Raw genomic sequence first — 18665 nt, forward strand, 5'->3', positions numbered from 1 at the left:
GTCATTAGTCCCCTTAGTCCCCTAGAACTTAGAACTAGTTAAACCTAACTAACCTAAAGACATCACACACATCCATGCTCGAGGCAGGATTCGAACCTGCGACAGTAGCGGTCTCACGCCTCCAGACTGCAGCGCCAGAACCGCACGGCCACTTCGGCCGGCTTGGTAGAGGTAGGCAAAACGCAGCAGGGAATAACAATATTAAATATTAAAGTGGTAATAGTAAACCGCAGGAACGTCTATAGAGAGGTCCCAGAACTGCTCTCATTAATAAACGGTCACAATGCCCACATAGTACTAGGGACGGAAAGTTGGCTGAAACGAGATGTACACAGTAATGAAATTCTAAACTCAGATTGGAATGTATACCGCAGAGACAGGCTGGGCAGTGCAGAGGGAGGCGTGTTTATAGCGATAAGAAGTGCAATAGTATCGAAGGAAATTGACAGAGATCCGAAATGTGAAATAATTTGGGTGAAGGCCACGGTTAAAGCAGACTCAAACATGGTAATTGGCTCTGAGCACTATGGGACTTGACTTCTGAAGTCATCAGTCCCCTAGAACTTAGAACTACTTAAACCTAACTAAGCTAAGGACATCACACACAACCATGCCCGAGGCAGGATTCGAACCTGCGGCCGTAGCGGTCGCGCGGTTCCAGACTGAAGCGCCTAGAACCGCTCGGCCACTCCGGCCGGCAAACATGGTAATTGGATGTCTCTGTAGGCCCCATGGCTCAACAGCTGGCGTGGTAGAGCACCTGACGGAAAATTTGGAAAATATTTCGAGTAGATTTCCCGACCATGTTATAGTTCTGGGTGGAGATTTTAATTTGCCAGATATAGACTGGGAGTGGCAGGACGAAGAATCCAGTGAAATTTTTTTAAGTGCATTATCTGAAAACTACCTTGAGCAGTTAAACAGAGAACTGACTCGTGGCGATAACATGTTAGACCTTCTGGTGACAAACAGACCTGAAGTATTTGAAACAGTTATCGCAGAACAGGGAATCAGCGGTCATAAAGCGGTTACTGCATCGATGATTTCAGCCGTAAATGTAAATATTAAAAAAGGTTGGAAGATTTTTCTGTTTAGCAAAAGTGACAAAAAGCAGATTTCAGAGTACTTGACGGCTGAAGTACAGGTATTGTTGAGGATCAGTGGACAAAATTCAAAACCATCGTACAATATGCATTAAATGAGTATGTGCCAAGCAAGATTGTAAGAGATGGAAAAGAGCCACCGTGGTACAACAACCGAGTTAGAAAACTGCTGCGGAAGCAAAGGGAACTTCACAGCAAACATAAACATAGCCAAAGCCTTGCAGGCATACAAAAATTACACGAAACAAAATTACATAATCTTGTACGCAACATTCTCAGTATTAATAATATCTGCATCAGCATCTATATTATCACCACCACGACCACCACATGGAAATGGAAACAAAGGTTTTGAGAATGCGTTTCATCGTTGACGCCACTGCAGTTTCTAGTCGCAGCGGACACTGCTACATGTTGCATGTTGTGCTGGACGAAAATACACTCACCCTTACAACGGAAGGTTCTTTGGTTTTGCCCTCGACGAAATTAAGCGGCCGGGTGAAGTGGCCGAGAGGTTCTAGGCGCTACAGTTTGGAACCGCACGACCAATACGGTCGCAGGCTCGAATCCTGCCTCGGGCATGGATATGTGTGATGTCCTTAGGTTAGTTAGGTTTAAGTAGGTTAAGTTCTAGGGGATTGATGACCTCAGAAGTTAAGTCCCATAGTGCTCAGAACCATTTGATTTTTTTAAAACTGAGCGGAACTATACGCCAAAAAATATTAGTTCACTTTATGACAATATAGACACGAAGATTTACTTAACTTCGTTCAGTCCATTTGCACAGATTGATTTGTGTACAGTCAATTGTCTGTCAATATAAAAGTACCACGTGATACAAACGTACAAAACTCTTCACTTCAAGTATAACTGGCAAAACGTTCACATTAAGTTGCGCCTAAGACATTTGATACACTGGCGGCCTCTATAATGCGGTGATGTCGATCTGTGACTGCTAACTGGGCCGAGGGTTCCTATGCTCGTTGTCAACCATAACTAAACCGTCGATCGCGTGGCGTAGCGAAGCGCTAGGGGGCGTGGCTAGGCCGGAGTTTTTCATTCATCGGTGCGGCATGAAGCGACTATCGTATTCTGTGGTTTCATTGAGAGAGGATTGCTTTGGAATCTCGTTCTTTGGACGACGCTAATTACATGTGTGCGTTGCGGAATGAAACGAGTGTCGTTTTCTGTGGTTTCATTACGAAGTGCCAACCTTGCTTTGGCACCTCGTTCTTTGCCGACACTAATTACATTTGTGTGATGCTGTCACTTTTTCAACAGTTAGTTGCTTTTCTGACGTAATGCTCGAATTTCACATAGAGAACTTAGCGACAAGTGCACCAAAAACATTTAATAGTTCAAATGATCTTCCCGTCAAATATTTGGCGTTTTGAGAGGTGTACTGATTAAAACTGTAATACACTTCTAATTTAGGAGTCTGGTGTTCAAGTAAAAGGAAAGTATTTTGCGCTCACTTTTAAATTGTGGTGTAGTTTGTAGTGTTTTCTCTGTGACCACTTCAGACAGAAACCTAACTGGTACTGAGATTTCATACTGAAGAGATCTGTGTCATTTGCTATAGTGACTTTCAGCGGGTTTAATTTGCTGCACGTCTGGAGCGTGAGATTTATCTCCACCTTCTTTGGTCAAGGAAGTCACACAGTGAAACAAGTACTCAATAGCAATGTCTCCGAGTGCACCCGTAACAGACGTACCTTCCGTATGGCCTCAAGAATTTCCAGATCTAACAACGTTGGACTTTTGCACGAGCGGTAGGAGAAAAACTTAGTTTTAATGTATGGTCCGTCTTTCTCCAATATATTAGTGTGAATGGAGCGATTCTCTGTAATTGACGCCTCCTGGTTTGCGGTGCTGCGCTTAAGGAACCAGACAGCGTTAAAAAGTTCCGGATTTTTCGCATCATTTTAATAGTTCAAGAGAATTCAGATCCTCGTCCGATTACCCAGAATTATTTGACACTGGAAGTAAATTTCCTTAATGAGTCTACCATCACTGCGGATTTTGGTGAATAAAGCGGTATAGATCTTTTAATATATTGCAACTTCTTTATTTAAGTGAGTGTGTCTGTACTTAAATTGCTGAATGACTGGGAAGATGGAAATTTTACGTTATTTGACTCTGAAACAGCTGAGTGAAACTGAACATACCAAGCCTATTTTCTCATTACTTTTTCTTATCATGTCAACACTGACCCACAATGTTCTAGCGCAACGCAATCTGACTGCTCAAATAAATTACAACCTGACTTCAAGTAATTAATTCAAAAGAAGGGCACTGACTAAAAAGAAATCTTATACATTTCACTAAACACTTACCTTTCAAAACTCTTCATTACGCCAACTATTGCAATACAGTGAGAGTCAATACTGCGAGCCAAATAAAAGATTCTAACTGATAAAGCCACTAACTACTAATAGGCATGTGGTTAGCAAAGGAAAGATTTTGTTGCGAACCAAATAATGTATTTTTTACCTTAATAATGTGACATCCACTTCAAACACGAATATAAATCTTCGTTAACGTTCAGTACAGAGATATCTGATCGTGAATAATTTTATCTCGACGTCGGATACTTCCTGGTCGTTAGTTTCCGCTAATACTTCAGACCTCTACCCTCTATCAATGCCAACTTCTCACATTTAACGTCCATCACTGCAGGCTGTTCACCTCCAACTGCCCAACGGTACTTCCATGACTGCTGGCGACTAACTTCCAACTGCCCAACAGTACTGGCGATTAACTTCCAACAACGAGTCCAATCAGCCACAGAGACTCTTACAAAGAAAGCGCAGTCAGAGATCCAATGCAAAGCGCTACGCAGCGTTGACCATACAGAAGCAGCCCACTTACAGTATCTCTTTATTTATAACGACTCTTCATCTACTGCGTCTCTGATCTTTAACTAGGACTAAAGTAACATACGAATCAGAGGTTATTAATTACGCATTACCAGGCGACAACAGATAAAAATTTAAAGCTTAGTTTTAAGAAAACGCTTCGCTAATCGTAACTAAGGATTTTCAAAACAACGTTCACCATTTTGGACATATTTTCCAAGTTCTAAGTATCTCTTGAGTCAATTTCTATTTTTTTTTTAATCTTCAATTTTTGAACTTTGTGTCCTGGTAATTTATAATTAACATCTCTCATTCTTATGTTCCTTTAATTTTAATTACCGATTTAGTGATGGCTTGATTCACAAAAGTATCAAGAATTAATTTTCCAATTTTACTACCCAATCTGAGATTGCGCTTCGTCTCTGAGGATCTTACTATCGACAACAAGGTTTATGCGAATCTTCCTTGCTTTCTCTTTTCTTCCGAAGAGCGACATTTGGTGCCACTGGCGGTTTAAGTAGGTCAAATAATGGCAAAGAATATAAAAGTGATACTTGACTGGGAAACGTACTGGGAGCTGGTAATTCCGCTTGCGGACAGCGCACACTTTGCGTGCAGTGATGTGGGCGCAGCTGCTGGCACTGCAGATTGCAGAACGCGGCCACTGCGGAAGGCCACAAGGGCGTGCGCCTCTCTCTCTCTCTCTCTCTCTCTCTCTCTCCCTCCCTCCCTAATGACTGCCGCTGACGTCACAGCGTGGCTCACAGTTTGGGGCCCTTAGCGCTTCGCCGCTGCAGGTCACACGCAAGAGCGCGCCGTCTGCAGCGCAGCTTCTCCGTGATGACGTGGCAGGGACTGCGCAGGAAGCTACTCGTTCTGCGCACCAAGCACCACTGTTCACTTGCAGACAGGGGCCTCTCAGGCATCCAGTGTGCTGACTGTTTAGCTAGCTCTAAACTCTTCCAATCGTGCCAACAGATAAATGTGAACTGATCAAAACACATGTGATGGACTCACATAATGTCGGGTGTGCCACAAGGATCAGCATTAAGACCATTGTTATATTTCATATTTATAAACCACTCATCTTCAATATCAATAATGGCCCTCACACTCCGGAAGCACCGTTTACGCTGTTGTGACTCTTCGCGTAGTATTAAAGCTGTGTTCTGCACGAAATTCCGTATGGCACGAAGACCCGGTGTAAGTAAGTCATTCAGTTGACGTCACGTCGGCTACTTCCTTCTTCCTGACCTACCGCAGTAATTCCACAGTTTAACCTGGAATCAGTACTAATTTCGTTACTGCCGAATCTTCACGTAATTGAGTTATGAATGCTAGGGTAACGTCAGAAACAAATATTGCGTGTCCGACGGGATTTGTTCTCAAGACCTTCCGGCTTCTAGGCAAGTGCTTTGCCGCTTCTTGACCAACAAGACCGACAGTTACGTTAATCTGTACCACTACTTTTTGTAATCAGTGGCACTAATGACTGTCCTAAGCAAATTTATTACCATTAGTAGTTATATAACGATAACTGTAACCTTGATGTAGGATGTGAGGTGCCTCTTACGATGTATGAGGAGCTGAATATCCTGATCTGCAGTAAATAAATAAAACAAATATTTTGTGCATTAGTTGCCCCACAGATTGTAGGTATCTGGAAAACGCCGGAGGTGCTAGTGATATAAGTATCAATTCGCTATGGCGTTCAATGACATGAGCATCAGTTATCATAAACTGAACGCGATGGTCATAATCAGATCAATACTGGCAATTAATAAAAATTTAATTCCAGGGTGTTGGCTATTCTGACATATAACTCCTCAAAATAGAGTTATATATATATATATCGTACGCAAACTTTTTACGTGTAATTTGTCATACTTCTGAGGAAGCTAGGACACTTTTACATTGTTTGCCTAATACGAAAGAATCTGACGGAGAAAATATACCAATTTCTTTTACACAATAATTCAGTGGGATAAAGCTGATCTTATAACGTTGACTGCAGTATCGTGCTGCGGCAGGGTAATATTTCGTTGATGGATGCTGAAACTGTACACAGTTAGTGATTCTGTCTAGTTTATCTATGGATTCACAAGTCATTACTTACATTACATTAATATTCCGCATAATGCAGGGTAAAAGTACTTACTATTTAATTTTTTTTAAAGACAAATTTTTCATTTTTCTTTGTCAGCTTTGTTTCTAATCATGGTGCATACAGTTTTAAACCGCGCATATCGTCAAGTAGAATCATTATTTACACTTGTATGTCTTCAGGCGAAAATACATTGACGGAAAGAAATTGCAGCAGCAAAAAATAATGAATTTAAAGAAGCGAAATTTCCGGAATGCATTTGTCTAGCTAACACATTTAACTGATTAACATTGCAAGATGACAGGTTAACGGAAATGCGAGATAAGTCGTTGCAAATGTGAAATTCTAGTACATTAATACCCGATGTAGCCGCGAGATAGTTGAAAGCAAGCAAACAGCCGTGCATGCATTGAGTCGTACATGTGCCGGATGTCAGTTTGTGGGATGGAGTTCCGTGCTTGTGGCACCTGGTCGGCCAACATAGGGACGGTTAATGGATGACGCTGGAACTGTCGTCGCGATGTCCCATATGTGCTCGACTGGAGTAGATCTGGAGATCGAGTAGGCCAAGGCGACATGACGATACTAGGCAGAAGGTGTTTGGTTAGAATAGTGGCACGTGCGCGAGCATTTCCATGTTGGAAAACGCCCTCTTGAATTCCATTTATGAATGAAACACAGCCGGCCTGCATGGACGAGCTGTTCTAGGTGCTTCAGTCTGGAACCGCACGACCGCCACGGTCCCCAGTTCGAATCCTGCCTCGGGCATGGACGTGTGTGGTGTCCTTAGATTAGTTAGGTTTAAATAGTTCAAAAGTTCTAGGGGACATGACCTCAACAGTTAAGTCCCATAGTGCTCAGAGCAATTTGAACAATTTTTTTGAGTGAAACACAGCAGGTCGAATCACTATACGGGCGTACAAATTAGCAGTCAGGATACGTGATACAATCACGGGAATTCTACTGCTGTCATAGGAAACCACACCCCAGACCATAACTAGATGCAGCTCCTCTGTGTACAGCACGCAGACAGGTTGGTTGCAGGTCCTCAACTGGCCTCCTTCTATCCAAAACACAGCCATCATTGGCACAGAGGCAGAACCAGCTTTCATCAGAAAACACAACAGACCTCCACCCTTCCCTCCAATGAGCTTCCGCTTGATAGCACTGAAGTCGCAAACAGAGGTGATTTCGGGTCAGTGGAATGCACGCTACAGGCCGTCTGGTTCGGAGCTGTCCTTTATGTATCCGATCTGTAACATTTCTGAGACGGGTGTTACGATTAATCAAGGAAAACCCCCAGCTGGGAACGGGACCAAAATTAGTTGGTTACTGTCGAGTTGCAATTTACAATTTCTTTATTGATTACTTCAACCATTAAAAGTCATTTCTTTACCACTTGACCAGGGGATCCAAAAAGCTAGCAGGCATGAGAGCCTTTTCAAAACAATTTACTTCATAGTTTACGGCCAAGCCATTTTATTTAAAACCGGCTTCGATAAAACACTCGATAACAAATCAAAATTTTACTGTACTGTTAACAGTGAAACCATTTTACTTAAAACAGACTTTGATAAAGCATTTAATAACAAAATTAAAACTTTCCAAGTAATGAAATTGAAAGTGTTGTTAATAAAACTTCTCTATTTAAAATAAACTGAACTGCATGTGACTGCTTTAGTCTTTAATAAATCTTGCATCTGACTGCGTATTTAACTGAACTGAACTTTATCTGATTGCATGAAAATGTTGTTGGAAAATTAATACTCAAAATACACATCTGACTGCATGAAAGTTTAGTGGTAAAAATAAATGAAAGTCACCAACTTGCATCTGACTGCGTCTGTGGACGTAGCTCGTGCACTCCTTCCCGTTTAGCCGATAATAAAACACATAATCAACTCAGCCGTAGTGCAATGGCAGAAAATTGTCATTCGAGATAACTTTACTCATTTTTGGCCCTGTTTGTCACTTAATAAAAATTCTGTCCTGATCTGAATAATTTGCCAACTGTGCAATGGCATAGAGATTATTTTACTCTGATAAATATAATTATTAGCTTTACTCATGAGAACTTTACCTTAATGTACCTTTTGGTTCAATGCAAGCACAGGATGCGGAGAACGACATAAGGTGTGAGATGAAACTCTAATTTTATCAAAAAAATGTTTATTGTTCAAATTTTTAGGGCACATGTGAAAAACTAAAAAAAAACTTCTATAGCATGGATTTACGAGAAAGTTTCACAAAACGCTTATTGCGTCAACAATGGAATTTCTATCTAGCTTTTAGACATTATTTAACCAAAGAAAACCTATTTTATTAATTATTCTTTCTAGTTTCCCTAGGCATGTGCCGAGTTTCGCTCAGTATATAGCTTTGTTATGTGCGTAGCGCCAGTTCTTACTTTGAGCTGTCACGACCCGGCTGCCTCCTGCAGGCATCTAGCTCCGACTCGAAACACGTCTGTTGTCTCTGCGCATTTCCTCACCACTACTCAAACTTTTACCGCGTGCACCTAGCTCTGTTAGCTGTCAAAGATCTTACTACTCGGAGATGTACTACTCGTCCAACCTTGCGGTTGGGAACTATCGACAGTTTTCACTGGCTCTATCCTGATCGAATCTCAGCACATACCTTTCAAAACAAAACACTAATTGGCATACAATTTCGCTACCGAACATGTAGGGAGCCACTTATTTTAAATTTTGGCACAACAAGATATTAAATTACAAGGACTCGATAACAGGGAGGCAGAACTATCATTTTCAAAGGATGCCAAGTAGATTAAAACAATCAAAGTAAAGATACAGTCATTCACCTTTTACAATAACTAACAATTTTAAAGCCACGTAATTTTAAAAAACCCACCAACGAAAGGCAAATTTAACGTTTTTAAACAGTGGCCAAAAACAATCTGAGTAAAATACAACCATTTAACATTTTACAATAACTAACAACTTTAATACCATGTCCTGCCACCAAAATGTCCTGGGATAGAAATAATTAACCGACCGGGTTTAAGGGCGGCCACAATTGTCTTCCGAAGGATTCTCAGGCTAGAAGCGGACTAACAGACCCACAACGCCTCACATTCAGCAATCACATCGACCTCACGTGAAGGGAGGAGGAGGAATCAAATCAGAAACCATAATCCCTGCCCAAAAATACACTTCCTCCCAGGCAGTACTAATAAGAAGTCAAAATATCACTGTCTATAATTACATCGGCGACAGGGACAGGAAATCCGAACGCAGGAGACCACAAGGCAGAAAAAATGTAATCTAAAACAATAATCCCTGCCCAAAAATACACTTCCTACCGGGCAGTACTAATAAGAAGCGGAAAAGATCACTGTCTGACAGGGACAGGAAACACGAACGCAGGAGGCCACAAGGCAGAAAAGACGCTGGTTGCACAAACCAAAATTCTTCAATTAACATCTTAACCTTTAACCAACTTAAGTTGCAGTTTATCAGAGAAACAGCAGGTGAACTCAGATGCAAAGGTTCCGAACACCCGACCGTGTCCACGTCGCCAGCGTACCCAACTGGGCACAGTCACGCAGCCACGCGCTCTGTCACCGGAACCCTCGTCTTCTCTGCACCCACGGCGGCGAAGTACCACTCCTCAGGTTAGCCGAGTTACTAGTCCATCATTCCCGCCTCCAGACGGAAAATTTACAGATATCCGTTGCCGCTCCCACCAAGTTGTGACTCGGAACCACAGCCGTGGCCCCCGGGTGCTCACAGCAAGAGGTTACAGCCTTGTCCCGTCAACTCGTCCCACACGTCTCGCACACCCAGGATAGACCACGCGGCTTCTCGGAACAACAGCCAACTCCCCACCGTCACGCCACGCCGCCGTCTCATCGTCCTACATTCTCTAATTCCCGATTTTAAAAACCGACCGACCGACTCGTCACCGCTATGCAACCAACCGGCCATCCCCCCAAGCTAACAGGAAGCAACGACTCGGAGATCGATAAGACCAGACACGCCGCCAGAGGGGAATGTCAACAGAAAAGTACGCAGCATAACGATAAATATGAAAGAATCACGTAACGATGGAATGGAAGGACTCAGAACAATCTTAACAGCGCGATATATGTTGAGAGCCGACACACGGCTCAATTTCGTTGTGTCACTGTGGTGCCAACTGCCGCTCAAACTGCAGTTGCAGATGTAGTACGATATGGCACAGCCATCTGCCAAACACGATGGTCTTTTGACTCGGTAGTGCCACGTTTGGAGCCCGGCCTTTTTGCGAGCGTATGTTTGTGTGACCACCGCTATCAGCAGTCATGTACAATGACTATATTCCTCTTTCGTCTGTCTGCAATATCGCAGAAGGAAATCTAGCACCTCGTAGCGCTACTTCACGACCTAGTTCAAACTCTCTGAAATTTTCGTAATGGCGTCTTTGTCGCCTCAAACGCATTCTCTACTAACATCAACTGGTCACGCCCAGTGTCACAGGTAAATAACGCTCACCACGGTTGCAGCAGGCATTTAAAGCAAATCTGATTTGCATCCTCATACTGACACTACTAACGTATCTCTTATGCGACTTTCACGAAAATTGAATAGACATCTTTCAGATGTCGAAAGACGCCTACTAACTTTCGTTTATGTATCACAGCTCTTTCTTGGTGTTGCGAGCGTTTTGCATTAGTGTACATACTGTGACTTGGTATCTCAATATGATACCCAAAACATTTCATGTGTATCTTATCATTGTTATGGGTAAGGTATGCAAATTTTACATTGATAGCCGTAAACGAAAGCATCTGGAGACGAAAAATACACTCCTGGAAATGGAAAAAAGAACACATTGACACCGGTGTGTCAGACCCACCATACTTGCTCCGGACACTGAGAGAGGGCTGTACAATCAATGATCACACGCACCGCACAGCGGACACACCAGGAACCGCAGTGTTGGCCGTCGAATGGCGCTAGCTGCGCAGCATTTGTGCACCGCCGCCGTCAGTGTCAGCCAGTTTGCCGTGGCATACGGAGCTCCATCGCAGTCTTTAACACTGGTAGCATGCCGCGACAGCGTGGACGTGAACCATATGTGCAGTTGACGGACTTTGAGCGAGGGCGTATAGTGGGCATGCGGGAGGCCGGGTGGACGTACCGCCGAATTGCTCAACACGTGGGGCGTGAGGTCTCCACAGTACATCGATGTTGTCGCCAGTGGTCGGCGGAAGGTGCACGTGCCCGTCGACCTGGGACCGGACCGCAGCGACGCACGGATGCACGCCAAGACCGTAGGATCCTACGGAGTGCCGTAGGGGACCGCACCGCCACTTCCCAGCAAATTAGGGACACTGTTGCTCCTGGGGTATCGGCGAGGACCATTCGCAACCGTCTCCATGAAGCTGGGCAACGGTCCCACACACCGTTAGGCCGTCTTCCGCTCACGCCCCAACATCGTGCAGCTCGCCTCCAGTGGTGTCGCGACAGGCGTGAATGGAGGGACGAATGGAGACGTGTCATCTTCAGCGATGAGAGTCGCTTCTGCCTTGGTGCCAATGATGGTCGCATGCGTGTTTGGCGCCGTGCAGGTGAGCGCCACAATCAGGACTGCATACGACTGAGGCACACAGGGCCAACACCCGGCATCATGGTGTGGGGAGCGATCTCCTACACTGGCCGTACACCTCTGGTGATCGTCGTGGGGACACTGAATAGTGCACGGTACATCCAAACCGTCATCGAACCCATCGTTCTACCATTCCTAGACCGGCAAGGGAACTTGCTGTTCCAACAGGACAGTGCACGTCCGCATGTATCCCGTGCCACCCAACGTGCTCTAGAAGGTGTAAGTCAACTACCCTGGCCAGCAAGATCTCCGGATCTGTCCCCCATTGAGCATGTTTGGGACTGGATGAAGCGTCGTCTCACGCGGTCTGCACGTCCAGCACGAACGCTGGTCCAACTGAGGCGCCAGGTGCAAATGGCATGGCAAGTCGTTCCACAGGACTACATCCAGCATCTCTACGATCGTTTCCATGGGAGAATAGCAGCCTGCATTGCTGCGAAAGGTGGATATACACTGTACTAGTGCTGACATTGTGCATGCTCTGTTGCCTGTGTCTATTTGCCTGTGGTTCTGTCAGTGTGATCATGTGATGTATCTGACCCCAGGAATGTGTCAATAAAGTTTCCCCTTCCTGGGACAATGAATTCACGGTGTTCGTATTTCAGTTTCCAGGAGTGTATATCCATCTATTGACACAATATCTCAGTGGGATACAGTCGACTTCCCCCTCCCCCTCCCCCGCCCCCATCGCCGCTGTTCTCTTCCTCTGAAACAACGTATAACTTCGACTGCAGTGATCATACTGCAGTGGAGCAGAGATATTGCTGGCTAATTTAGCTGTGAATTTGCCGGTCGTTAATTAAATTACGTTAGCATTGTAGTTGAATTAAGTCGGATGATGCTGAGGGAATTAGATTAGGAAATGAGGCACTTATAGTAATAAAGGAGTTTTGCTAATTGGGGAGTAAAATAACTGATGGTCGAAGTAGAGAGGTTATAAAATGTAGACTGGCAATGGCAAGGAAAGCGTTTCTGAAGAAGAGAAATTTGTTAACATCGGGTATAGATTTAAGTGTCAGGAAGTCGTTTCTGAAGGTATTTGTATGGAGTGTAGCCGTGTATGGGAGTGTGAAACACGGACGATAAATAGTTTTGACAAGAAGACAATAGAAGCTTTCGAAATATGGTGCTGCAGAAGACTGCTGAAGATTAGATGGGTAAATCACATAACTAATGAGAAGGTATTGAATAGAATTGGGGAGAAGAGGGGTTTGTGGCACAACTTGACAAGAAGAAGGGACCGGTTGGTAGGACATGTTCTGAGGCATCAAGGGATCACAAATTTAGTACTGGAGGGCAGCATGGAGGGTAAAAATCGTAGAGGGAGACCAAGAGATGAATACACTAAGCAGATTCAGAAGGATGTAGGTGGCAGTAAGTACTGGGAGCTGAAGAAGCTTGCACAGGATAGGGTAGGATGGAGAGCTGCATCAAACCAGTGTCAGCACTGAAGACCACAACAACAACATAACATTCCGCATCATTCAACATAGAAGTTCTCTTTATTTTAATTTTTTAAACGCAGTTTTTCGCTTTTCTCTGTCAGCTTTCTTTCTAATCACGATAACTATAATTTCTTGAATCATAATTTACCCATATATGTCTTTCCGCGAAAATATTTTACATTGTGGTACATTTGCGAGATAAATGTTTTAGCTCAATATAGAACATATCAGAGTGTTCCTTGAAATGGAGTGGCCAATTCTGAAACCTGACGTGCTGTTTGCATATGACCTTAATACCAGGTCTCCATTGTATTCGATTTTTGGAGAGTAGAACAAACGCACAGTCAAAGATAATTATTATGGTTCGATTGTTCATGCGTGGAAAATGCCTCTGCTCTTTTGCGCTACGTGCTACAACGGCCCCTTCGTTGCTATGCACTCACAGTTCTTTGTACGTGCCGTAAGAACCATTGTTGCAGCATTGATACAATACTTATAATGAATGTTTAAATTTAAGGTCAGTGTCTGTGACAATGTCTGTAGTTGTATGTGTTAAGTAAGCGTTATTACTGCTTCTTTTGTAGGATATCTTAGCTCTAGACCGTAGCTCTAGAAGCGTGTTACTAAGAAGTATCGAAGCTCTAAAGAAACTTAATTTTGCCGTTGAGAACAGCAAAGAAAGGGCTGAAACGTTTCTGACAGACTAAAAATATAAATTTATGCCTTCTAGCAGGCTGTCGTCTTCATGCACCTCATGGTCTAGTAATTAAGTATGGTTGGTTATAGGGTATCAATAACATTTACAACATATTTTCACGTCGTACAAGATCTGCCTTAACCCATCTAACGTAGTCTGAGAAGTCATAATAAATTAAGATTGAGCATTTTGTAGTTTTTGTCGAGTATGAAAGTTCGGAGAAGGATATTGTAGTTCTTCTTAAATTTACGGTATGTTTCAAGGGAGAATATACGAATATAACAAGAAGAGAGAGACTGTAAAAATCATTTTGGCGTATAGAGTGGAGGCGTGTGTTGGAAACAGTGACGCAGCCGTTATGCGGGGATTGACCGGCTTAGCGGTAATGGAGAGGTTTAGGCCGTGTGCCGACACCGGATTTAGCACTCAGATGACTTTCCTCTCAACACAGTAATAAAAATTTCACCGCGGGAACACTTATCACTGTATGGTGATACATTCTTTTTCTAATTCTGCTTTGGATGAAAATTCGTAGTTCGCTGTGTGCGACCTCATTATGGAAATAATTATGCCAAAAGTATGGCTATGACGGTAAGTGCTTTCCTGCTCTCATTCGGCTTAATCGTTTGATAATTATAAATTATGAACAACATTAATTCGTTTTACATGTATTTGAGTTCGATTTATAAAGGCTTGAAAATTCCCTTCACTCTTCTCTATCCTCTTGCAACGACGTAACATGCGAAGTGTGAACTTCATGAAATTAAGCAGCTGAGGCCCAATTCTTCTTTAGACCTCGTACTATTATTTATTTACATAACGTCGATGAAGTGGGAGATACAGTATCTCAGTTTGTCAGAATATGGAACGAAAATCCATTGACATTTTTCATGAGGGTGGAGCTCAACGAGGGATTAGTCCCCCCTGCATTACCCGTAATGATTTGTCCGTCCTGATTCACACGTTATGCATTATCCATCATATTCTAGTGAGGACAATATTATGAAATATAATTTAACGTATTTTTAATCCCTACAATTACATTGCTTCCAGTGTCTCTAGTATTTGAGAGCCTTCCAGTATTCACAGTAGCCTTGCAATTACCACTGCTATAGATGATCTACTGATTCTTGTTGATCTGTTGGTTCAAATATAAAATGTAGGCTTGTTTATATATTTTTATGGATGTGCTTCAGACGCCTTTGTGTACTAAATTATTGTATATCTGTATGTATATACGAGTGTACCTGACTCGTATGACAAGGGCCATTTCAGATACGTACGACATTATAGGGACAAAAACAAAGTGTAATATAGATTACATTATATCAGAATTATTTAGTTAAATAATTACGTTGAGGTACTGACGCAAAGTCGCCATTAATGTAAAATATTGCTGGCCGCTAGCACATGGTATTTCGTTGTTAATTTTACTTGTATCCTCCTTAAATGTTTCTGAGATTAATGAAAAGGTAATTTCTGACAGAGGTCTTCCATTGTTACAGGGACCGAGTGTTCCGGCTAAATCTCAGCAATATCAGCCACTCCAGCTGCGAGGTGAGTTCTGATTTAGCAGTCTAAGTGGTTTCTTAACGAACATTGTTACATCGCATCTGCCCATATTTATACCCGTATTCGTGCGTGGTATTGGATATTTTGTATTCCACTACGAATTAACACATAGATTGAAGACCAATGTAACTTCCCATGTTCACAACGTCATCTAAACACAATGAAACTGAGACGTTAGCCGAGATTTAAACGAAGTCTGCTAATTTAAAAGAACACATGGGAAAATTATAGTTAGTATGAAACATTGTGCCAGACAATTTGAAACATTGCTTTAGGTGTTAAGTTAAATGCTCGTTATCTTTCTACCTTCGTCATCAGGTACCCCTGAAGAACGTAGAATCCTTAAAGCTTACTTCATGCCTGCTCTTCATTTCTGCTACCTTTATTCCGACATCTGTTCTTCTGCTCCGCTTCTTCCTATTGTCCTTTAAGTGAAGAACTTAAAAATTTAATTAGCTCTTGACAGGTGACTGTAACCCGGTAGACGGGATGCCGTTTTTGCATTCATGGTTCCGGAAAGTAAACCTAATTTGATACAGTTTGTTGATGTTACATTTTCGGATGTTCATATGAGTTCGTGATACCGCGAATACTGCCAGACCTCAGTTATCCTTCAGCATTTGCGGCTATACTTGGTCAGTCATTCTAACGAAAACGCCTGGATTACTTACTCAGATCGGTGTTAACGGCATAATATCGTTTCTTGGGGCTTTACAAACTATTTCTTGAAACTTTCTGACAGCTAAAACTGTGCACAAATCCAGAGATTTGAAACCATGCTGTCCCGACTACGCAGTGCACGTACAGCTGACGACCTGCCCTCACTCCTTCAGTTCTACGATTACTTATCCAGGGGGGGGGGGGGGGGGGGGTGGCGGGGGGGGGGGGGGGCGGGGGGCGGGATTGTGGCTCTGTGATTTTTGATACGTAGGTACTGACAAAACTGAAACCGTATGGGCGGCTCGTGAGTATCTGGATCGATAGCTTAGTCGGCCAGCGCGTTTTACGCGATAGGCAAACTTCATGGTTCAACTGTGCGGACTTGGAGACGACATACAGTTTTAATCTGCCAAGAAGTTCAAAGCGTAAACTCCGTTACACAGCAATGAAAAATGATTTGGCGGCTCACCTGCGTTACAGCACAGAACAGATCAACAAGTAATAACTATAGGCGATTCGAGTGTGACGGAATAGTTCGGCAATACCGAATACCGCGTCTCTTCTCTCTGTCACTGTTGCGACACGTTACATCTCCCATGTTGCTCAATCAGGTGTGTCGATAGTTTGTCAGCATTGATTTCCTTGCTGTTCAAGAAACGTTGTGTTTCAGTGTTGTGATCTTTCGGCAAGTAAATTTTCAAAAATTTTTCTCAAATGCCGGCCACAGTAGCCGAGCGGCTCTAGACGCTTCAGTCCGGAACCGCGCTGCTGCTACTGCCGCAGGTTCGAATCCTGCCTCGGGCATGGATGTGTGTGATGCCCTTAGGTTCTTTAGGTTTAAGTAGTTCTCAGTCTAGGCGACTGCTGATCTCAGATGTTAAGTCCCATAGTGCTCAGAGCCATTCGAACCATTCTTTGTATATATATTAGATGAGTGTCAGTTATAACTGCAGTAAGACGTATTCCACGAGTATTAGTTTATTATGCACTGGCCGCTTTTTAGTTGGCGACTTCTTGTTTATCAATAGAATGGATATTCTTCTAAGTTAGTTTTCCAGATTATACGGAACATCTACGAGTTCTCATGCAACAGTTCCTTGTTTTTTAAGTGTTGTTAAGCACCTGCTCCTGTCTATCCAGAACTTTTTGTCTACGCTTGGAGACATTACTGAAAAAGAATGTGTTCCATAGAGGAAGTAAAGCCGGGAAATCATCTGCACCAAACTGTTCACCAAAGAAAACTCAGTCACACTTCGAAATAAGAGTTAAAGAAGATACTAAGGGATACAAAGGTTCTAAGAAATCAGAAACCTTCCAATAGAAAAAGAAACAGACCTTCTTCAAGAAATTGCAGTTTACTTCCAAGGATGATTCAAACGGCCATCACGAATCTTTACCTTTTGATGCTCCGTCCTAAACTGACTTGGCACGACCTGTTGTTTCGGAAGACAACGATGCTGATCGTCCTTCTACGCTGACAAACTTTCCCAAGACGGAGCGACATAGGAACCATGTTTTGTCATCTCTTTATTGGCGGCCGGCTGATGTGGCCGTGCGGTTCTAGGCGCTTCAGTCTGGAACCGCGTGACCGCTTCGGACGCAAGTTCGAATCCTGCCACGGGCATGGATGTGTGTGACGTCCTTATGTTAGTTAGGTTTAAGTAGTTCTAAGTTCCAGGGGACTAATGACCATAGATGTTAAGTCCCATAGTGCTCAGACCCATTGGAACCATTTTTTTTCTTTATTGGCACTCACTGATTACACTGGAGTGCAGAGAGATAATTATAAGATGCAGTCAAGAGCAAACGAAAAAGATGGAGAAAAGTAAGTATATTGTTAGTGTTGGAAACGTAATCGCCTTCACTGTAATACACTACTGGCTAATAAAATTGCTACACCAAGAAGAAATGCAGATGATAAACGAGTATTCATTGGACAAATATATTGTACTAGAACTGACATGTAATCACATTTTCAGGCAATTTGGGCATAGATCCTGAGAAATCAGTACCCAGAACAACCACCTATGGCCGTAATAACGGACTTGATACCCCTGGGCAATGAGTCAAACAGAGCTTGGATGGCGTGTACAGGTACTGCTGCCCATGCAGCTTCAACACGATACCACAGTTAATCAAGAGTAGTGAGTGGCATATTGTGACGAGCCAGTTGCTGGGCCACCATTTTTCAGACGTTTTCACTTGGTGAGACATCTGGATCATGTGCTGGCCAGATAAGCAGTCGAACAGTTTCTGTATCCAGAAAGGCTCGTACAGCACCTGCAATATGCGGTCGTGCATTATCCTGCTGAAATGTAGGGTTTCGCAGGGATCGAATTAAGGGTGGAGCCACGGGTCGTAACACATGTGAAATGTAACGTCCACTGTTCAAAGTGCCGTCAATGCGAACAAGAGGTGACCGAGACGTGTTACCAATGGCACCCCATACAATCACGCCGGGTGATACGCCACTATGGCGACGACGAATACACGCTTCCAATGTGCGTTCACCGTGATGTAGCCAAACACGGGTGCGGGCATCATGATGCTGTAAACAGAACCTGGATTCATCCGAAAAAATGACGTTTTGCCATTCGTGCACCCAGGTTCGTCGTT

At 43.2% G+C, this 18665-nt stretch overlaps 1 protein-coding gene across 2 annotated transcripts in view; it reads left to right on the top strand.

Moving 5' to 3' along the window:
* The window catches only part of LOC126281361 (semaphorin-2A-like), a 2101799-nt gene that overhangs the window by 1936539 nt on the left and 146595 nt on the right, over positions 1 to 18665 (top strand). For both annotated transcript variants that reach the window (XM_049980274.1, XM_049980273.1), the window contains one exon: positions 15323 to 15374. In XM_049980274.1, coding sequence (XP_049836231.1) covers positions 15323 to 15374 — 52 coding nt within the window. The remainder of the gene's footprint in view (positions 1 to 15322; positions 15375 to 18665) is intronic.

The sequence above is a fragment of the Schistocerca gregaria genome, chromosome 7 (genome assembly GCF_023897955.1).
Source record: "Schistocerca gregaria isolate iqSchGreg1 chromosome 7, iqSchGreg1.2, whole genome shotgun sequence".
In the NCBI taxonomy this organism is placed as follows: domain Eukaryota; kingdom Metazoa; phylum Arthropoda; class Insecta; order Orthoptera; family Acrididae; genus Schistocerca; species Schistocerca gregaria.